The sequence below is a fragment of the Leptidea sinapis genome, chromosome 22, assembly GCF_905404315.1.
Source record: "Leptidea sinapis chromosome 22, ilLepSina1.1, whole genome shotgun sequence".
In the NCBI taxonomy this organism is placed as follows: domain Eukaryota; kingdom Metazoa; phylum Arthropoda; class Insecta; order Lepidoptera; family Pieridae; genus Leptidea; species Leptidea sinapis.
Window position 1 is genome coordinate 1,013,127 of NC_066286.1, and position 18,586 is coordinate 1,031,712.

At 34.7% G+C, this 18,586-nt stretch overlaps 1 protein-coding gene across 2 annotated transcripts in view; it reads left to right on the plus strand.

Moving 5' to 3' along the window:
- Positions 1 to 18,586, plus strand: part of LOC126970981 (neuropilin and tolloid-like protein 1) — a 287,957-nt gene that overhangs the window by 180,819 nt on the left and 88,552 nt on the right. For both annotated transcript variants that reach the window (XR_007730751.1, XM_050817145.1), the window contains exon 3: positions 14,247 to 14,399. Coding sequence is in view for 1 of the 2 variants with exons in the window: in XM_050817145.1 (XP_050673102.1) it covers positions 14,360 to 14,399 (40 nt within the window). In the remaining variant the exon portion in view is untranslated. The remainder of the gene's footprint in view (positions 1 to 14,246; positions 14,400 to 18,586) is intronic.

The following is an 18,586-nucleotide window of genomic DNA, read 5'->3' on the forward strand; positions in this document are numbered from 1 at the left end:
TCTGTGCAATTAAGAGGCACTGTCCGCTCAGAACATATCTCAATCAGGGTCACAATCCCTTTTCGCAATCGCGCACAGTCTGTCGTGATCTGCAGTTATCTATGCGTGAAGCACTAACTGCTCACAACCTATGCTTTCAGTGATTACACATGTATAATGAAAACTATCGCTCTCTTTCATTTTTGTTAAATCAATTCATTCACTTTTATCAATTCATTCACTTTCTACTTATTATTCTATAGTTCTGATCTGCGAACATCTGTGCAATTAAGAGGCACTGTCCGCTCAGAACATATCTCAATCACGGTCACAATCCCTTTTCGCAATCGCGCACAGTCTGTCGTGATTTGCAGTTATCTATGCGTGAAGCACTAACTGCTCACAACCTATGCTTTCAGTGATTACACATGTATAATGAAAACTATCGCTCTCTTTCATTTTTGTTTTTAATTTTTCGTTGTTAATAGCCGCAATAATCAGATTCTAGTATAGTCTGTCGCGATCTGTGATCGTTACGTTATGCACTGTTCACTCGTGACCCATACCATCATAAAATATACATGTATAATCTATCTCAATCTATTTATAAACTAATCAATAAATTTTAGTTGAGTTCTTAATTAGAATCACTGTTCGGTCTATGTACATCATCTTTATTTACATCATTATTTAGAGTATTATTACAATCATCCTCGTCACTGTCGTTTTCGCTATCTACTCCTTTAAAATTTAACCATGGGTGTATCTTATCGATTGAGACTACGTTTTTTTCATATCTTTTCTTCCCTTTTTAGTAAGAGGGGTGTCTTCTACTGAAAATCGATCATTGGGTAGAATTTTGATAATCCTATAGGGCCCATGGAATTTTTGTATTAATTTCTTGGATTTCCCTAATCTATCCTTATCGAACAACGTCCTTTCTATCCTAATAAGGTCACCTATGTTATATTTTGTAGGTAATTTTCTTCGTTTATCGAAACGATTTTTGGCTATGTTCTGTTCTTTCTCAATTTTATCCATAGTCTTATTTCTTAACTCTATCATATCATCTCCACTAACTCGCTCAACTGTCTCATTAATGACATCGCTTAATATATTTTCTGACGCGTTCGTTACTTTATAGCCGAATAACAATTCAGATGGGCTTTTACCGGTTGTTTTGTTAATCATAGTATTTAGCCCCAGTTGAACGTCGCTGACATATTCGTCCCAAGTGTTGTCATTTTTGCCGTGACATTTGGTACTTAGGGCATCCGATATCGTCCGATTGAACCTCTCCACCTGACCGTTCGCTCACGGAGTCGCCACCGCATTTAAAATATGCTTTATACCCATGCTAGATGTAAAACTTTTGAACTTTGCGCTCGTAAAGCACGTTCCGCGGTCGGTAATTAGTCGCGAAGGTACCCCAAAATAACTAAAATGTTCTTTAAATATACGTATAGCCGTGGTTGTCTTTGTGTCTCTGACCGGTTTAATAGTTATAAACTTTGTAAAAGAGTCGATTACTACTAACAGGTATGTATTTCCTCTCCGCGAACGAACGAACGGGCCCAAGTGATCGACATGCAGGGTATGGAAGGGGATATCAGGTTTGGAAATGGGATGCAGCATTCTCTCTTTAGCTCCACCGGGTGTCTTATGGTAAGCGCATTCTAGACATGCGGCAACATATTTCTTAGTAAATCGACGCATTTTAGGAAACCAAAATGAACTTTTTAGTCTTTTTAATGTTTTCTCATAGCCGAAGTGACCTACGTCATCGTGGTTCATTCGTAGCAGTTGCCACCAAACGGACTTTGGAACTAGCCACTTAACACCATTGTCCACTATTTTGTATACGTGATCGCCTTTTAATTGGTAATTTTTGTGGACGTCCGCAATAAACTGTGTTTCTTTATTTGATAAAATTTCTTTAATTCTCATAACGTCTTCATCAGCACTTTGCACTGTCGCGATCCAATCTTTTTCTTCGAAAGCAAGCACATCAATGACATGAGGTCTAGCAGTAACTTCAGGCTCAGTTACCGGAGCGCGACTGAGGGCGTCCAAGTGCGTCATTTTTATACCGGATCTATACTCGATTTCACAATCAAATTCCTGGAGTTGAATCCACCAACGCCCTATTCTCGGTACTAAGTCTCATTTAGTCATAGCTGTCCGTAACGCATTACAGTCAGTTAAAATTTTAAATTTTAAACCCAACAGATACACGCGAAATCTATTCAATGATGATACCACTGCTAACGTTTCTAAATCATAGGAGTACATTTTTTTGTTCATCGCTAGTAGTTTTCCGACTATAATACGCCACGGGCCGTCACTACCACGCTGCATTAAAATGCCTGCAATGCCATATTTTGAGGCGTCGGTGTGCAACTCTGTCTCCAGTTTCGAGTCGTACAACGCAAGAATCGGTCTGTCCATTAACTTTTTTTTAAGGGTTTCAAACGCGTTCGTATGTTCTTCAGTCCATTTCCAGTCAAAATGTTTTTTTTAATAAGTCGGTTAAAGGTCGTGCGATTAAGGAAAAGATTTTCACAAACCTTCGGAAAAAACTGGCGAGACCTAAAAATCGTCTGACCTCATGGACGTTTTTTTGGTGTCGGAAAATTTGCAACGGCATTCGATTTTCGCGACCCTGGTCGTATCGTATACCTGATCCACTGACTTCAAAACCCAAGAAATCAATTTGTTCGTAAAAGAAGAAACATTTACTTAGTTTAAGAGTAAGCCCTGCGTCACGAATCGCGTTTAAGACCTCTCCCAACCTAGTCAAACCCTCCTCGAATGTTCGCGCTGGTATGAGAACATCATCCATGTAAATAAGAGTATAGTCAAGTTTTGATAAAACCTTGTTCATTGTTCTTTGGAGGAATCTGACTTATTATTATCATTAGCTGGTAATTTCGGACAATTAGTTGATAAATGTTTAATTTATTACAAATATTACATTTGAGTATTTTCTTAGTACATCTGAAACTATAATGGCCATTTTGATTACAGTTGTAACAAACTACGGGTCCTGTATTTTCGCGCAGACGGCTAACTTTCGAATGTGTCGTTTGATTCAAATTAACATTTGTAACGGTAGGTTTCTTGTCATTAGAGGTCTTTAACCTGATTTCCGAATCTCGTGGTTGTTGTTTGATCGATTGAAAATTTTCCAATACTTGTTCTGGCTCTTTACATTTCGCAGCATTAGCTCCTAACCTCAATGATCGATCTTCTATGCCATGTAGTAAGTAGTCCACTGCACGTTTTCCTTTTATCTCGCAACGGTTCAAAAGGTTTATTTTATCATAATAATATAGTTCCAAAGAATCATTATATTTAGCTTTTCGGGATAACATCTCAGTCAACAATTCAGCGTAATCATCACTATGCGGAAAGGATTCTAACAGTTTAACTTTCCACTCAGGCCATGAAAACGACATTGACGGCAGTGTTTGATACCATGATTTTGCTACGCTACTCAGTTTAGGAAGTGCATAGTGAATTATCTGATCTTCACCCCACTTATATAATCGTGCACATTCCTCCACTTTGCTAAGCCAAGAATTAATAGTTTGGCCTTTGATCATGGGATCAAACTCTGGAATAACATTTCCTAACATGGGGAATTTATTTCCTTCCGGACGGTTATTAGAAATAGATTCAATCAATTTTGTCAATAATAACTGCGTAGTACTATCATTAAAATCGGAACGACTCACGTGTGTACGTCTCGGTGAAATGCTTCTGGATCGCCGTCTGCTCGCGCCGATACTCGGTGTACCATGGCCCCTCGATGACTTCGCACGTCGTCCAGAATATTCATCGCGTGAACTGCCACCATGTTCGTCATGCGGTGAACGGACTGTACGTGTCCGTTTCCGTTTGTGACGAAGCTCGTCCGAACCTTGACTTCGACTGGAATGACGACGACGTTGTGTTCTTTTTACATGAACCTCTGATTTTGTTCTGCCACGCGTCGTACTTCGAGATCTGCGATCACGCCTCAGTCTCGTTGAATGACTCCTGCTCCGACTTCTAGACTTCGTAACCTTAGATTTTCTTCTACGGCGTTGTTCACGAGTAGGTGTCATACGATCGGAATCACTATTCATATTTTCGCCACTAAAAGATCTTCAATTTAATATTTTATCACCACAAAATGGCTTTGGCGCGGAAATTACAAGTAGATTTTATTGATCCCACTTCTGAAATGTAATATCACTTCGAATTTCCACAAATAAAACGAGGATGTCTTCGATTATAACAGATTTATTGGTGCTCGTGTGCACGGTTCGACAATCAGTTGACAGCCAGTTTTAAACATTTCAAGGCTTACAGGTGACGTTTGTTTTCTACAAACGTCACCTGTCATTCTTTTAATGTTTGATAAAAATAAAAACTTCTTAACAACAAAGAATAGACAAATATTATGTAACCGATCTAGATAAATTATACAAATTATAGTAATAAATTGTGTAGGTATACAATTGATTCTTACAATATGTTATACCCAAAGTAATGTGAATAGTAAATAAAATATTAGTCTTACCACGTAAGCAAGCAATAATGTGTTTAATCTTGAAGGGCGCTGTAGCTAGCAGAATTACTGGCTAATCAGCTTTACACCTTATGTTTGTCCCAAAGTGACGTGCGCAATAATTGTTTTGCCTCTTAGAATTTCGAGCTTAAGACTGGGGACCGAGCCAACGGCCTTGAGGAATCGAACGAAGCTAGTTTACATCTCCCGTACAAGATCGTCATAGTTTTAATTCAGAATTAGAAGAATTTTTAATTCATTACAAACATAATACAATGTTTTTTAACATAAATAACAAAACTATATCGTGTTAAATAGTACACGATATAGTTTTGTTGATATTGAATATTGGCGGAATTAACACTAAAGAAAACTTGAATCATTTGTATAATTATAGATTTCCGCAAAGTAACGCCTAATTCAAAAATTTTTTTATTGGTAAACAGTTAACATTTTCCAATACAATTTTTATCTAGATTAGATAATTAACGTGGCTCCATTGTAAGGGGAAGGTTAGGGGTACTTTGGTGATTTTTTTTCGCAATGTCTATTAAAGATAAAAATGGAAAGAAAAAATGAATTTTCTTCTTATATTCTGTAGACATATATACTATTTTTGTAAAAATAAAAGTGTTGTACAAACCAATAAGAAACTGTTTTAATTATGTGATATTTTAGTGATTTCTTGGGATAGCAGCCTTAATCAAAAACCTTAAGTCACACTCTGTAATGGGGATATTGTACCCATCAAGTGAAGGTATTGCTCGTCTCGTAAATTTTTCACATAAAATATCTTTAGTTGTTTCGTTCATAACGGATCACTGGTTTGATAAAATTGTCTAAATTTTTCCTATAGAAATAAAATAGGCATTTACCGTTCCATCTCACAAACATAAAATGGTATTTGATCCGATTTAAATCAATCAGTTATGCCACGTTGATTCCTTTAAAAGCTTTATAATAAAAATCATTCGATCGTGAACAGTCTTCGAAAAATTTTTTTTTAACAAAAGCTGTCAATTTTAAAATTACTATGATAGTGATAAATGACTATTAAATTATATTTAATTTATATTTCGTTTCCTGTACAGTTTTTACTAAAGATATGTCATTATCTTTTTTGCTATGTATGTAAGTATTATTTGGTTAAGTATGTACCTAAGTTATAAACAAGATATTTGTGGACTCCTACTTTTTTTTTATGAAAATAAGGGACGAGACGAGCAGGACGTTCAGCTGATGGTTATTGATAAGCCTTACTTATTACAATGCAGTGACGCTCAGGATTCTTGAAAAACCCAAAAATTCTGAGTGGCACTACAATTGCGTACGTCACCGTGAGACATAAGATGTTATTCAAATTCAAAGTCAAATATTTTTATTCAAAATAGGTTTTAAAATCACTAATCGAACGTCAAAAACTACCACCCATACAAAAGAGACTGCCTCAGACCTAAGAAGAATGGGCGCAAGAAACTCAGCGGGCTTTTTATTAATGTAAATTAAGGATTACAATGTGATATCGTACAATAAACATTTATAATTAAAGAGCCTGAGGGTGTTCGCTTTATTCCCAGTCCGTGGTGTCATTAAGAAAATCGCTTATGCTATAGTAACCTTTCCCACACAAACGTTTTCTAACAATTCTTTTAAATTTCGTAACACATTTGTTTTGTACATTTTCTGGGATCATATTGTAGAAGCATATACATCGCCCAATAAAAGATTTACTAACTCGACCCAACCGAGTAGTAGGCATAACAAGTTTATGTTTGTTCCTCGTGTTAATATTATGAATGTCACAGTTTCTAGAAAATTCTTCAATGTGCCTATCAACATACAGAACATTATCAAAAATGTATTGAGAAGCAACAGTCAAAATGTTTATTTATTTAAATTTTTCTCTTAATGATTCTTTAGGACCTAGGTTATTAATCGCGCGAATAGCCCTCTTCTGCAGCACAAAGATGGTATTAATATCAGCCGCACTGCCCCATAACAATATACCATAGGACATAATACTATGAAAATATCTAAAGTATACTAATCGCGCCATATCTATGTCAGTTAACCTTCTAATTTTCTTAACCGCATATGCTGCAGAACTAAGCCTATTCGCCAATGCTTCAATATGGGGCCCCACTGCAATATGGAATCAAAAGTAATGCCAAGAAATACATTTACTAGACTATTTAACAATAAGTTATTAGCGCTCAACCAGTATACGATGTCAGATATAGCATTGTTTACTTCGTCATATGAATCTTGGCTTCGTTTCACTTTGAATATAAGTGAAGTGTCATTCGCAAACAATACAACCTTGTGTTGTTAAGTCTCATTTGCCCAGTAATTTCACTAGCTACGGCGCCCTTCAGACCAAAACACACTAGCCGACTTCCTGTGCAAAGGAGCCCCCCACTAGCGAAATACTAAAGGTACTACAAGTCACAAAGTGTTGAAGTTAGTTGTATAAGTTCATCGAAAGCAAAAAAACCAAGGTTTATTAAAAATAAATCTTTCTCCACAAACGATAATCCGGTTGCATTAACAAAATTACAGGTTTTGAATTGGGTGAACAATTAACATTTTCCAAATATTTGTATGGTTTCTATAATAACAAGGAAATACCCAATTTTGTGGTCGCACCTTAAATTACTTATTAAATACTATTTACAAGGTTTTAAACACGTATAAAAATAATAAAAACAAGTTAGCTTTATTCAAATCAACTTATCATATTATCAACAATCTAAAAAAACCGGACTAGTGTTTCTCGTACTCGCCGACAGGGTTCCGTAGTTATTATTAGGTACCTGCTTTACTTATAAAAAGAGTAAAGGTTATTTTTATTCTCCGTAATAAATCAAAAACTATAAGTACATCAAAAAAATAATTAAATAACTGTCTGAGCTTGTGTGAATGAAGCCCTTTCATACGACATTACACGGTTAACTCAATTTAAAATTTGGACCACCGATCCCTGTTTTTTATGATTCACTTGCTGACGTTGTATGGCCATGAAGTAATAAAAAAAATTAATAAGTAATTAAAATTTTTGGGGTATAAAAATAGATGACGACCGATTCTCAGACCTACCAAATATATCGTACATAAAATTTATCGTACTACAATAATTATTAGATTCGATTTCCATCTTGCAACCCTATTGCAGATCTGTGGATGGAACAGAATAATATAAAAATCGCGATACAAAAATAGGCGTTGATCGTAGATGGGTGAAAATGTGTGTGTGTATTGTTTAATTCTGAATCATAAAAAAAATATAAATAAACAACAAATTTTCAAAAAAAATTAATAAATATATTTAAGGGTGAGTCACTAAGATGTTGGCCGATTCTCAGACCTACCTGATATGTACACAATATTTCACACACATCGGTCTAGCCGTTTCGGAGGAGTTTGATAACAAACAGAGCGACACGAGAATTTTATCTAATTAGATTTACGAATATATTATATTTATCATTTATTTTTAGACTTTTCCCTATACTTTAAGTATAAGACGGTATGACTTGCCAAATTTCATAGTTCCAGGTCAACGGAATAATTGTTAGCTTACTGGGAGAATACATAAGTCAGGGATTCTCAAGATTTTGAAACCATTTAATATGAAATGTTTTCTTACTGTAGCATTTAATCTATGGGCTATTGATTTGTAAACGACTTCAAAAAAGGAGGACGTTCACAATTCGTCGGTATGTTTTTTTATGTTTGTTACCTCAGAACTTTTTATTGTGAGAACCGATTTTGATCATTCTTTTTTTATTTAAAAGCTGGTGCTTCCCTTGTGGTCTCATCAAGATTGGTCCAGATCTGACAATGAAATAAAACCATAAAAGTCATAAATTTGCTACAAGTATGTGCGTGACAAATTCACGCTCAATATCGCGCAAACCGATTTCGATGAGTCGGTTTCAGCCAAGCTAGGTTTGTTACTACATACTTAGTTATAGGTGAGATGTGCTTGAGTCGCACGCGCGTTACTAGAATCAGATTAATTAATTAGATTTTAAAAAACTCTCAATTATTTTTATACTTCTTAGTGCATATTATATCTATTGTTTTGGAATAGTGTTTTTGAAATTGGTTGTTTTTTTTGTTAATTGTTTTTATTTGATTTTTAGTCGTGTCTCCGCATTCTAGTTCCCATCCGAGTCAATAATTATCGTATAGTGTTTTTTAATACAGTGTAATATATTACAAGATATAATAAATCGGCAACAGCACCAATATACAAAGTATGCGAAGGAATAGCAGATTGCAAACCGAGGGTCGAAAGAATCAATTTCCGAGGTATTTAGACGCCCGAGCACAGCGACGTCAGCTATAGTCCGAGTAGGAATTGATACTTTTACCCGAGTTAAACACTCTACTATTCATTTCGAATATGAGGAAAATAACACTAGTTGTTTATCTAAGCACAGATTAGTATCACGCCAATTTACTTACTTACTTACCACGTTATTGTTGCCGTTTATTCCGCTCAAAGAAGTTTGCGCTAAGTTCACATTGGCTGTTTAGAAAGTCACATGGCCGCAGCTTTTTTTTAATTAGTTCTTTTTTCCATAAAACTCTTCACAGCAGTCCTATTTTTAAAGATCATTCCGGCCCTTAGGTGGGAAGCAATTTGTATGAGTTTTTCCCTCTCTATGGAGGGAAGCAGCATTTTCCACCCAAAAATCAGATCAAAACAACATTACTTTCCGAGTATGAGTAATGAAAAATATATCTCAATAACAGCACTTTTGCATAGTCCACGACTGACTTAATTATTGCTCTAGCTCTCGTAAAAAAGTTTGAAAACATCCACAACACAATAGACAAATCCATCACTCAGTGCCCAATTTTTGCAAATAAAGAACGTAGCAAATAATTTCCTTACGCAATAGCCACTTTATATTAAAATGACGACCGCAGCCGAAAACTTTGCAAATTTCCATTTCGGAAAAATAGTTTCACTTGTATGAATATAAAAAGCTGATTTGGTTGTATCGCAATAAAAGATTAATGCTACCAATATATTTTGATACTAGTAGGCGCCTTCGACTTTTCCCGAGATTTTTTCATTTACGCAGATTATTACAATTATTTACAACCTTTTTTATTTCTTATCTGATTGAAATGAAACATACATAAAATATTACAGGGACCTTGCACAAAAGGCAACTTTAATGAAATCTTCTGAGAAGAGCTCTCTTATTAATAGATTTTTTTTATGAAAATAAGGGACGAGACGAGCAGGACGTTCAGCTGATGGTAATTGATACACCCTGCACATAACAATGCAGCGCCGCCCAAGATCATTATAAACCCAAAAATTCTGAGCGGCACTACAACTGCGCTTGTCACCTTGAGACATAAGATGTCAAGTCCCACTTGCCCAGTTATTTCACTAGCTACGGCGCCTTTCAGACCGAAAAACAGAAATGTTTATACATTACTGCTTCACGGCAGAAATAGGCGCCGTACCCATAATCTAGCTGGCCTCTTGTGCAAAGGAGCCTCCTACTGGTAAAATCTTCGTTCTTATCTGATTGAAATGAATAATGCACTCTTCTGAAATCTTTTGAGAAGAGCTCTTTTATTAATAGTTAAAATTAAAGCTATATATCTTAAAAAAATATAACCTAATCTTATGACTGACCCTGTCACGATTAGTATCGCAATGCCGTATATTCTTCACAACTCTGGTCTGGTGCACCTGAGTATCAGCTTGAACCATTAACACGTATGCTACGCAGTGCTCTTCGAATGGCTCGATCATTTAATGTTCGACGCCGCTTCTTTCTGTGTCTTCTAACGCATTTATCACGGGGAGTGTTCCGGAGAGCTGTTTGACCTGATTGCCGCCGAATTGCACCTTCGCACGACACGCCACAAACTTAGATAAATCCACACCATCTGGATGTGGGAATGGAAGTTCCAGGACGATGGTCAAAAGGCGTGTACATCTATCTCTACGGACAGCAATCCTCCTTTGATTTATCTGCTCTTCAATACTCACGAAACATCCGATACTTTCGTTTGTCCTTCTGTTACATTAAAAAAATTCTTTAAAATGGGCATGATTATCTTATATATGTTTTATAACAAAAACAAATAAATATAATCCTAAATGACGACCATAGCTGTATTACTAGCTGTACTATCATAAATATTTCAGTTCTCTCAACTGGGAGAACTATTCACTCCCTGCCTATCAATATCTGTCAGTACGAGTATCACTTGTTTTCAATTTTCTGCATTCTTATATACGTTTATTTGACGCTACATGGCGAAGGAAAACATTGCGATGCAACCTTCCATATACCAGCGAAGAGATTCAAAAGTTGTGTGTAAAGTTGACACCAATACGTTCCATCCATAGGTGGCTGGTTCAAATCCGGCTCGAAGGTCCACAATGGGCAGAATAGTGTGCATGTTCAAGGTCTACCAACTTAGCAGGTAGACTATCTCACAAATTAATTTTATAATAATCACTTTATTGCACACAAAACGTCCGTTTGTTATGAAAGAAGAGAGAGATTGGAAATTGAGATTATTAATTATTTTAACTCTGAGAGACAAGAAGCGGTGCAAGAACCTCTCGCAGCATACTTTTGTTCCGCTGTTTTTAATAAAATATACAATATTGTAGTGTCATCGTGATTGCTTTAAAATAGTCATAATCTAATTATATATTAATTTAACAAACCGATACATAATAGCTTTATGGGTAAATGTACACTTTTATAATAAATTTCCAGCCACTGTTCAGACACCTTCTATAAATAAATTTAAATAATTTATTAAAAAACGGCGGTGTCGTATATCCTACTACTTCACAGCTGAATATCTAAGTGATCGGACAGCCCGGGACTAGCTTATGATTGTTTTATAGCGATAGAAATGACTGTACAGTATTGTATATTTTTATTGAAAAGAGCGCAAAAAAAAGAATGTTGGGAGAGTTTCTTTTGCGCTTTTTCTCTCTCAGACCGCCATTTGTTTTCGAAGCGGTAGTAGTATCTAGTATATTAGAAATGACATCCAAAGGAATCAATTTTGAGAAAATAAATGCCTTTTAATCCTTTTTCACCCTAATATAAAAATTAGGTTATTTTAATGCAAAAACTGGGTTTTATAGGGATTAACACCGCCCTAGGTTTTCAAGCAAAACAGTACTCGTCAAGTTGTAGAAAAGAATTCGTGAATATCCAACCCTACAACACTTTTCTTTACAGATTCAAAAGAATACTGAAAATAATATTAAATAAATTAAAAACATATTTCCATACAACAAACTTGCCACTAGAGCTTGCTTTTAAATGAAAGAATTTGAATAATATTACACTTTTAACTAACCTAGTTTTATATAAATGCACTCCTTAGTATTTTTAAGCGTTGAAATTTGTTTATAAATGAGTAAGTACACAAAGAATGGAGAGTATACAAACACTACTAATGATTCAAACTCAATATAATAAGTTATAAATTCATGCAGTGGTTCCTTATATAATTTAAGAAGTATTTTTAGACAAAGGCATTCATGTTCTCAATTTTTTTTCCTTTAGAATTCTTTTTGATGTCATATCTAATATACTGGTACTACCACCGCTTCGGAAACAATGTCTTTTTAATAAAATATAGAATATTTTACTATCATCGTTATTGCTATAAAATAATCATAATCTAGTCCCACGCTGTCAGACCACTTAGATATTCAGCTACAAATCACAGCGTCAATCTTATATAAAAGAAAATACCGATCGAATTGATAACTTCCTCCTTTTTGAATTCGGTTAAAACCAGTGTGGTAATTTGACTAAAATAATCATTATTTTTGAGTTATGTACTTACAAGTTTATGAAAATGGAGGCTGATAATATTTTTACGTGCAATTAAATTACTTTCATTAAAATTGTATTTAATCCTCACAAGAAACAATGAACCCTAAAAATAATTTTCTTTACTTTAATTAAAAGGGAAACAAGACAGCTTGAATTACGTCAGGACAAAGACGGCTAATGTTACGTAAATATTTATCATTCAGACCTACTGTTTTAAAATTGCAGTGGATTTTATTTATTTAGACTTGTTTTTTCAGTTCTCTGCCTCTAAAAACAATAGAAAGTAAGTAAATCTATTCTGTTGGGAATATCTCTTCATCACGAAACGGGGTCCAACTTTGGTAGATCTTTATTTGTTACCATACCAAGTCCGGTGGTAAGTAAAGTTAATCCCTTATATACATAATGTAAACATATTAATGTAACATATGCAAAAATATCATTAAAAATTTAAATAAAATTTTATATAGTATCAAAATGATTTTATGGAACTATATTCTTGCAACTGATCGCGCCCTTGTGTGACTTTTGGATTCCGGTCTATGTAATGATAATAATATTCTAAATCTACTTATTTTGTTAACGCCTAAGAAGAAGATATTATGTTGATTTAGTTAAGCCTGAAGTAACATTTTTTTCGAATTAATTTTCAAAATTAAAAATATAGGGATTATGGAAATATGACGAATATTGTTGGCTTGCTTTGATATATGAAATAACAAGTTCGGTGGTAAGTTCTAGGATAAAGTGCAAAATATCATTTGTATTTTTTTTATAACATAGTAAGAGTCCCACGTGAATGCCTTAGATACTTAACGTAAACACATTATATTATGTTAAATATGCATAGATACCTAAAAAAATTTATATAATATCAAAATCATTTTACTGAACTACATTCTTGCTACTGTTCGTGCTTTGTGTGAGTTTTGGATTTGTGTCAGTGTTGTGATAATATTCTATATCCACCCATTTTGTAAAAGCCTACGAAGAAATGTAGTCACTGGTTTACTTAAGCCTGAATTAACATTTTTTCGAAGTAAAGTTTAAAATGGAAAATAAAGGGATTATGCAAATATGAGGAATCTGTATTCTTGCCTTGCTTTGATCCCACTGGGATGGGTGCGGTACGAATTACTGATACGTAAAAAACAAACCACATGGGCTGTGTATGTGTGATTGGTATTTCGTAAAAAGAAATCTTTTAAAGAGTTCCTTCCTTAAAGAACAAACCAATACTTAGTTTTAAAAAACATTTGTAAAATTAATGTTTATAGTTGCCATTTTATAGTTTGATGAAATAATGATACTATATGATGACACCAAGGTGGACGAAATTGCCACCTACATCCGAGGGATTTAATGATCGTTGTTGCGGCTTCAGAACAGTCCCTTATACTTGTCCTGAAAGCCATAAATTCAATCCATTTCAAACTTACCTCCTTACATGCACATCCGTGATGTGCGCCATCTGGCGAACTGTCAAAATAGAACTCTTAATGGCCGCGTGCGTAACCGCATCAACGCTCACGAAAAGTATATAAACTTAAGGTCTTTGATCGATCAATCGCCTGGACAACAGTGTACGTTAAAGTTATAATGCTAAGTCTACCAGTAGTTATATATGATTACCAAAACATTAAGTATTAGTGACGTGTGAATTGGCAAAAGAGGTGTGCTCCTGACCATGAGTATTCCTTCCAAAACTTCCAGTTTTGTAGACACTATATTTGTGCTCATCAACATTTCAGCCAAAGACCACGTCCACTATTTTAACCTATCAATTAGAGCACATCAGCTACTACTTTATACACTCGGTTACCGTATTAGAACAGGTTTAAATAAATTAATTTTTTTTGCAGATGCAGTAGGCTGATGGTAATAGCAGGGTGGTATTAAGTGGATGACAGATGGTGTGCGGAGGTGACGAGGTCAACACTGATGCGGGAGAGCGACCCTGGCGACCGGCAGGTCAATGACATCGTCGGCGATTAGCGTGCTGTTAGTGGCACTTGGTGAGTTCATAAAATTTTAAAAATAAAAAGTTATTTTTGAATTTTGTTCTTTTGGCGTGTTAAGCCAGGCTTAGACAGGGTCAGTGCACAAGTCAGTAATGGCGCTGACGATGCCGCCATCCATAACTTAATTCGCTTACATGGAGTCAGTAGTCGTGGTAAGCTGAGTATGGTGGGCACACGTTTGTGAAGTCAGTGAGAAAAAGATAAAAATAGATTCGCGAAAACAGCAGAAAATAAAATTACATTACGTTTTAAAACATATATCCAGTTTGATGTTGGATAAATTAGCAGAAATGTTAGAAAATGATTTAAATAAACGAATTTGGGTGTGAAAATGGATTGAAGACTGAAACGAAGCTGGTTGCTCTGCTTTGCTGTCGAAGCAATTAAGATTTGAAGATCCTGCAGAACACAAACTGGCTCTGAGAATTTCACCGCAGAACCGCAGGGAAAAAATATCAGAGTGATTTTTTACGCGCGCACACCGTCAGTCAAACTCGACATCCTGACGTTAGCTGGTCAAATAGACCATTTGTATCAGCCTTCAGCTATTTGTTAGAGAGGCTTGGGACTCTTGTTACTCAATATGCACCAACCAATGGATGGTAATTAAATTAAAATAAAGTTCAATTTCATTATTATTTTTTTTTACAAAAAAAACAACCGATTAAAAGAGCTATTCCAAATAAATAGATATGGAGTATATATTATTAGTATATATTTTAAGTATATATTTTGGAGTCGGTGTCCTCCCTCCGCGGCCGCAGCCCCGACCTCGAGTGTAGCCTTGTCACGTTGCGCGTGCGACGCAAGCGCCATTTGTTTCCGAAGCGGTAGTAGTATCTTGTAGTTATTAGAAATGACATCAAAAAGAATTCTAAAGGAATAAATTTTGAGAAAATAAATGCCTTTTATGCCTTTTTATGCCAAGCACATCTCACCTACAAATATATTTATTATTTGTAGGTGTGATGTGCTTGTGTCGGCTGTGGGCCTTGGCTGACACCAACTCCAAAAATAATGATAATTGTAACGATTATTAGATTTTTTTTACTATTAATTTTTATCCATTATTATGAAATTATATTTATTTTATATTTTATCCATTGTTTTGAAATAGTTTTTTTGAAGTCTTTTGTTTTTTTTTTATTACTTTTTGTTTTTTTGTGGATCTGAAGTACACTAACTAATAAGTTGTCTAAATATGTGTTGACCAATAAAATTTTGCAATGCAGCAATGAATGTAAGCGCATTACAATTTGATTACAGAATGTTACAGATTCTGCCACAGATCGCACCCTTACTGTAAGTCGTTACAAAATTCCATTGATTATCATATTCGACAACGACAATATCCGAATAGCATAAAAAAGATTCGAGCCGAGTATCATTAATTTGCTAATTCATCAATTTTTATTAACTAAAAACTGGTTAACAGGAACATTTCATTTTATTGCCGCGTCAACATTAATTATTTAAACATTCCTACTGAGATATTTGGTGTGCAAACAGTGGTTCGTTGCCCCGACGAAATTTATTAGTTAAAATTTTGTATCACCTGAAATCGAACTTCATCGTGCTTAGCACCATTCGAAACAGCTCTTCTATTTTATTCTATTCACGGATCCTTCGGTTCTAGGGCGCGTTACTAATGAGTTTGTTACAGTCCATTGTCGCGTGACAGGCACGTTCGTAAAACACAACGACAGCCCGCGAAAATAACAACAATGCACGTTAATGATCCTTCCACAATATTGCACAGAAACATTATTACAACTTTTACTTCCTCTAAATGATCAAATTTACTAGACAACAGTAGAATTATTACATAACAATATGTTATGTTTTTAAAGTGATAACCCTCACTTCTAGGACTAATACACAAATAAAATTTGAAAAACAAAATTTTATGAACGCCGGAGGTCGTGGGTTCGAATCCCGCACCGTTTATAAAATGTTGTTTTTCAAATTTCATTTTTGTTATTACATAACATTAAACTTAAAATAACCCTGCCAAATTATGAATACAATACTCACTAACAAAATTATAATACAACGTGCCGTTTTATTAATGAACATGCTTCTTGGCTTGCGTGTAAATTGGAGTGAAGTACACGGGGCCGGGGATAGGAGGAAGCGAGGTCACGTTTTCCTAGCGATTTATAAATAAAATTGTGACTCGAAATTGTGTTTAAAATCTTCAAATAATTTACTATCATTTTCTTGGGATACTTTTGACATTGTTTTCTATTTTGTTTATGTTCAGTTATTGTGACTGATAAATAAGTTTACTAATTTAAAAATTCACAAGCAAATCAAAAACACAGTTCCTCCACAGTACGGTTTTCAAGGAACTTTCTTCCAGGTTTTTTTATGAAAATAAGGGACGAGATGAGCAGGACGTTCAGCTGATGGTATAATTCATACGCCCTACCCATTACCCATTTGACGACCTGTATAGCCGATTGGTTACCTCGATCCTACCTACTAAGCTAGAGGTCCCGGGTTCGAATCCCGGTATGTGCAAGCATTTATATGATGAATATGGATGTTTGTTTCCGAGTCATGGATGTTTAAATGTATTTATGTATGTTTATAATACGTATTTATGTATGTTTAAGTAAGTTTATTGTATTAAATAAATTGTTGTCTTGCAACCCATAACACAGGCTATATATGCTTAATTTGGGGCAAGATAATTTGTGTAAAAAGTGTGTCAATATTATTATTATTACAATGCAGTGCCACTCAGGATTCTTGAAAACCCAAAACTTCTGAGCGGCACTACAATTGCGCTCGTCACCTTGAGACGATGTTAAGTCTCATTTGCCCAGTAGTTTTACTAGCTACGGCGTCCTTCAGACCAAAACACAGTAATGTTTACATATTACAGCTTCACAGCAGAAATAGGCGCCGTTATGGTACCCATAATCTAGCCGGCTTCCTGTGCAAAGGAGCCTCCCTCTGGTAAACTACAACTTACTACAAAGCTGTGGAATGAGCTTCCTTGTGCGGTGGTTCCTTAAAGGCCGGCAACGCTCTATAAACTTTTAATATGTTTTGTTAATTAAGTTATAAATAACAGAAATAAAGGCTTATATTATTTTATATATTTATTTTTAAATAAATTTGTATAGTGTATTTATTTCGACTGAGAATTAAAATATTGTGTAATTAACACTAAGAATTTTAAGGGTGGTGGTGAAATTCATTTATATATTTATATCAGCAAAATATAAGACATGAATATCAAGTGTTCATTATTAATTATCTATCATTTGTATTAGATTGTTAATGACTTATTAATTCTTACTTTTTTTTTTGTAATTCCACACTTACCACTTTATAATTATTTTAATTGTATATTTTCTAGAATTAAGATTTATTACTAAGTTACTTAATTTTTTCATAATTAAAATGCTTTATGTACCTAATTAGAATAACCAACCTAGAATTAGTATGTAAGTGCAAAACAATTGTTAATGTTGAGTTATTGTTGGTACATCTTAAATAAATAAATAAAATAAAAAAGTCACTTCACAAAACTTTTCAGCACTTTGTTGAACATTTAGACGGTCTATGTAAAGAGACATCATCGTGAAAATGCGAAATCACCCGCATCACGTCGATGTCTGTCAACCACGCGTTTCGCAAGAAACTTTTTGCCTCTCACAGCTACTTTGTGGAATAATTTGTTGGTTGCTGTTTTACTAACCAAATACAACCAAAAGAACTTCGAAACAGAATTATTACAACATTTTTGTCTTTAGGATAGTTGATAACGATTTACAACTATTTGTCTGTTTTTCTCAATACTTCTCTTTAAAGCAACTCAAGTTTTTAAGAATTAATTAATATACAATGACAACCCATATAGCCGAATGGTTAGTGACCCTGACTAAGGTCCCAGGTATGAATCCCGGTAGGTGCAATCATTTATACGATGAACATGGATGTTTTTTCTGAGTCATGGATGTTTATATGTATTTATTTGTATAAGTAAGTATGTTGTATTAAATATATCGTTGTCTTGCACCCATGGTACAGGCTATGCCTAGTTTATTATTATTTGAAGAGGGTGGCTATTTCCTAGTCCTAAAGATTCCTAGTTACACCGCGGCCAAAATTGAACTATTGTGTTCGGCACTCATACTAAAGCTCGTCGTCAAGCCCTGGTGCCGTTA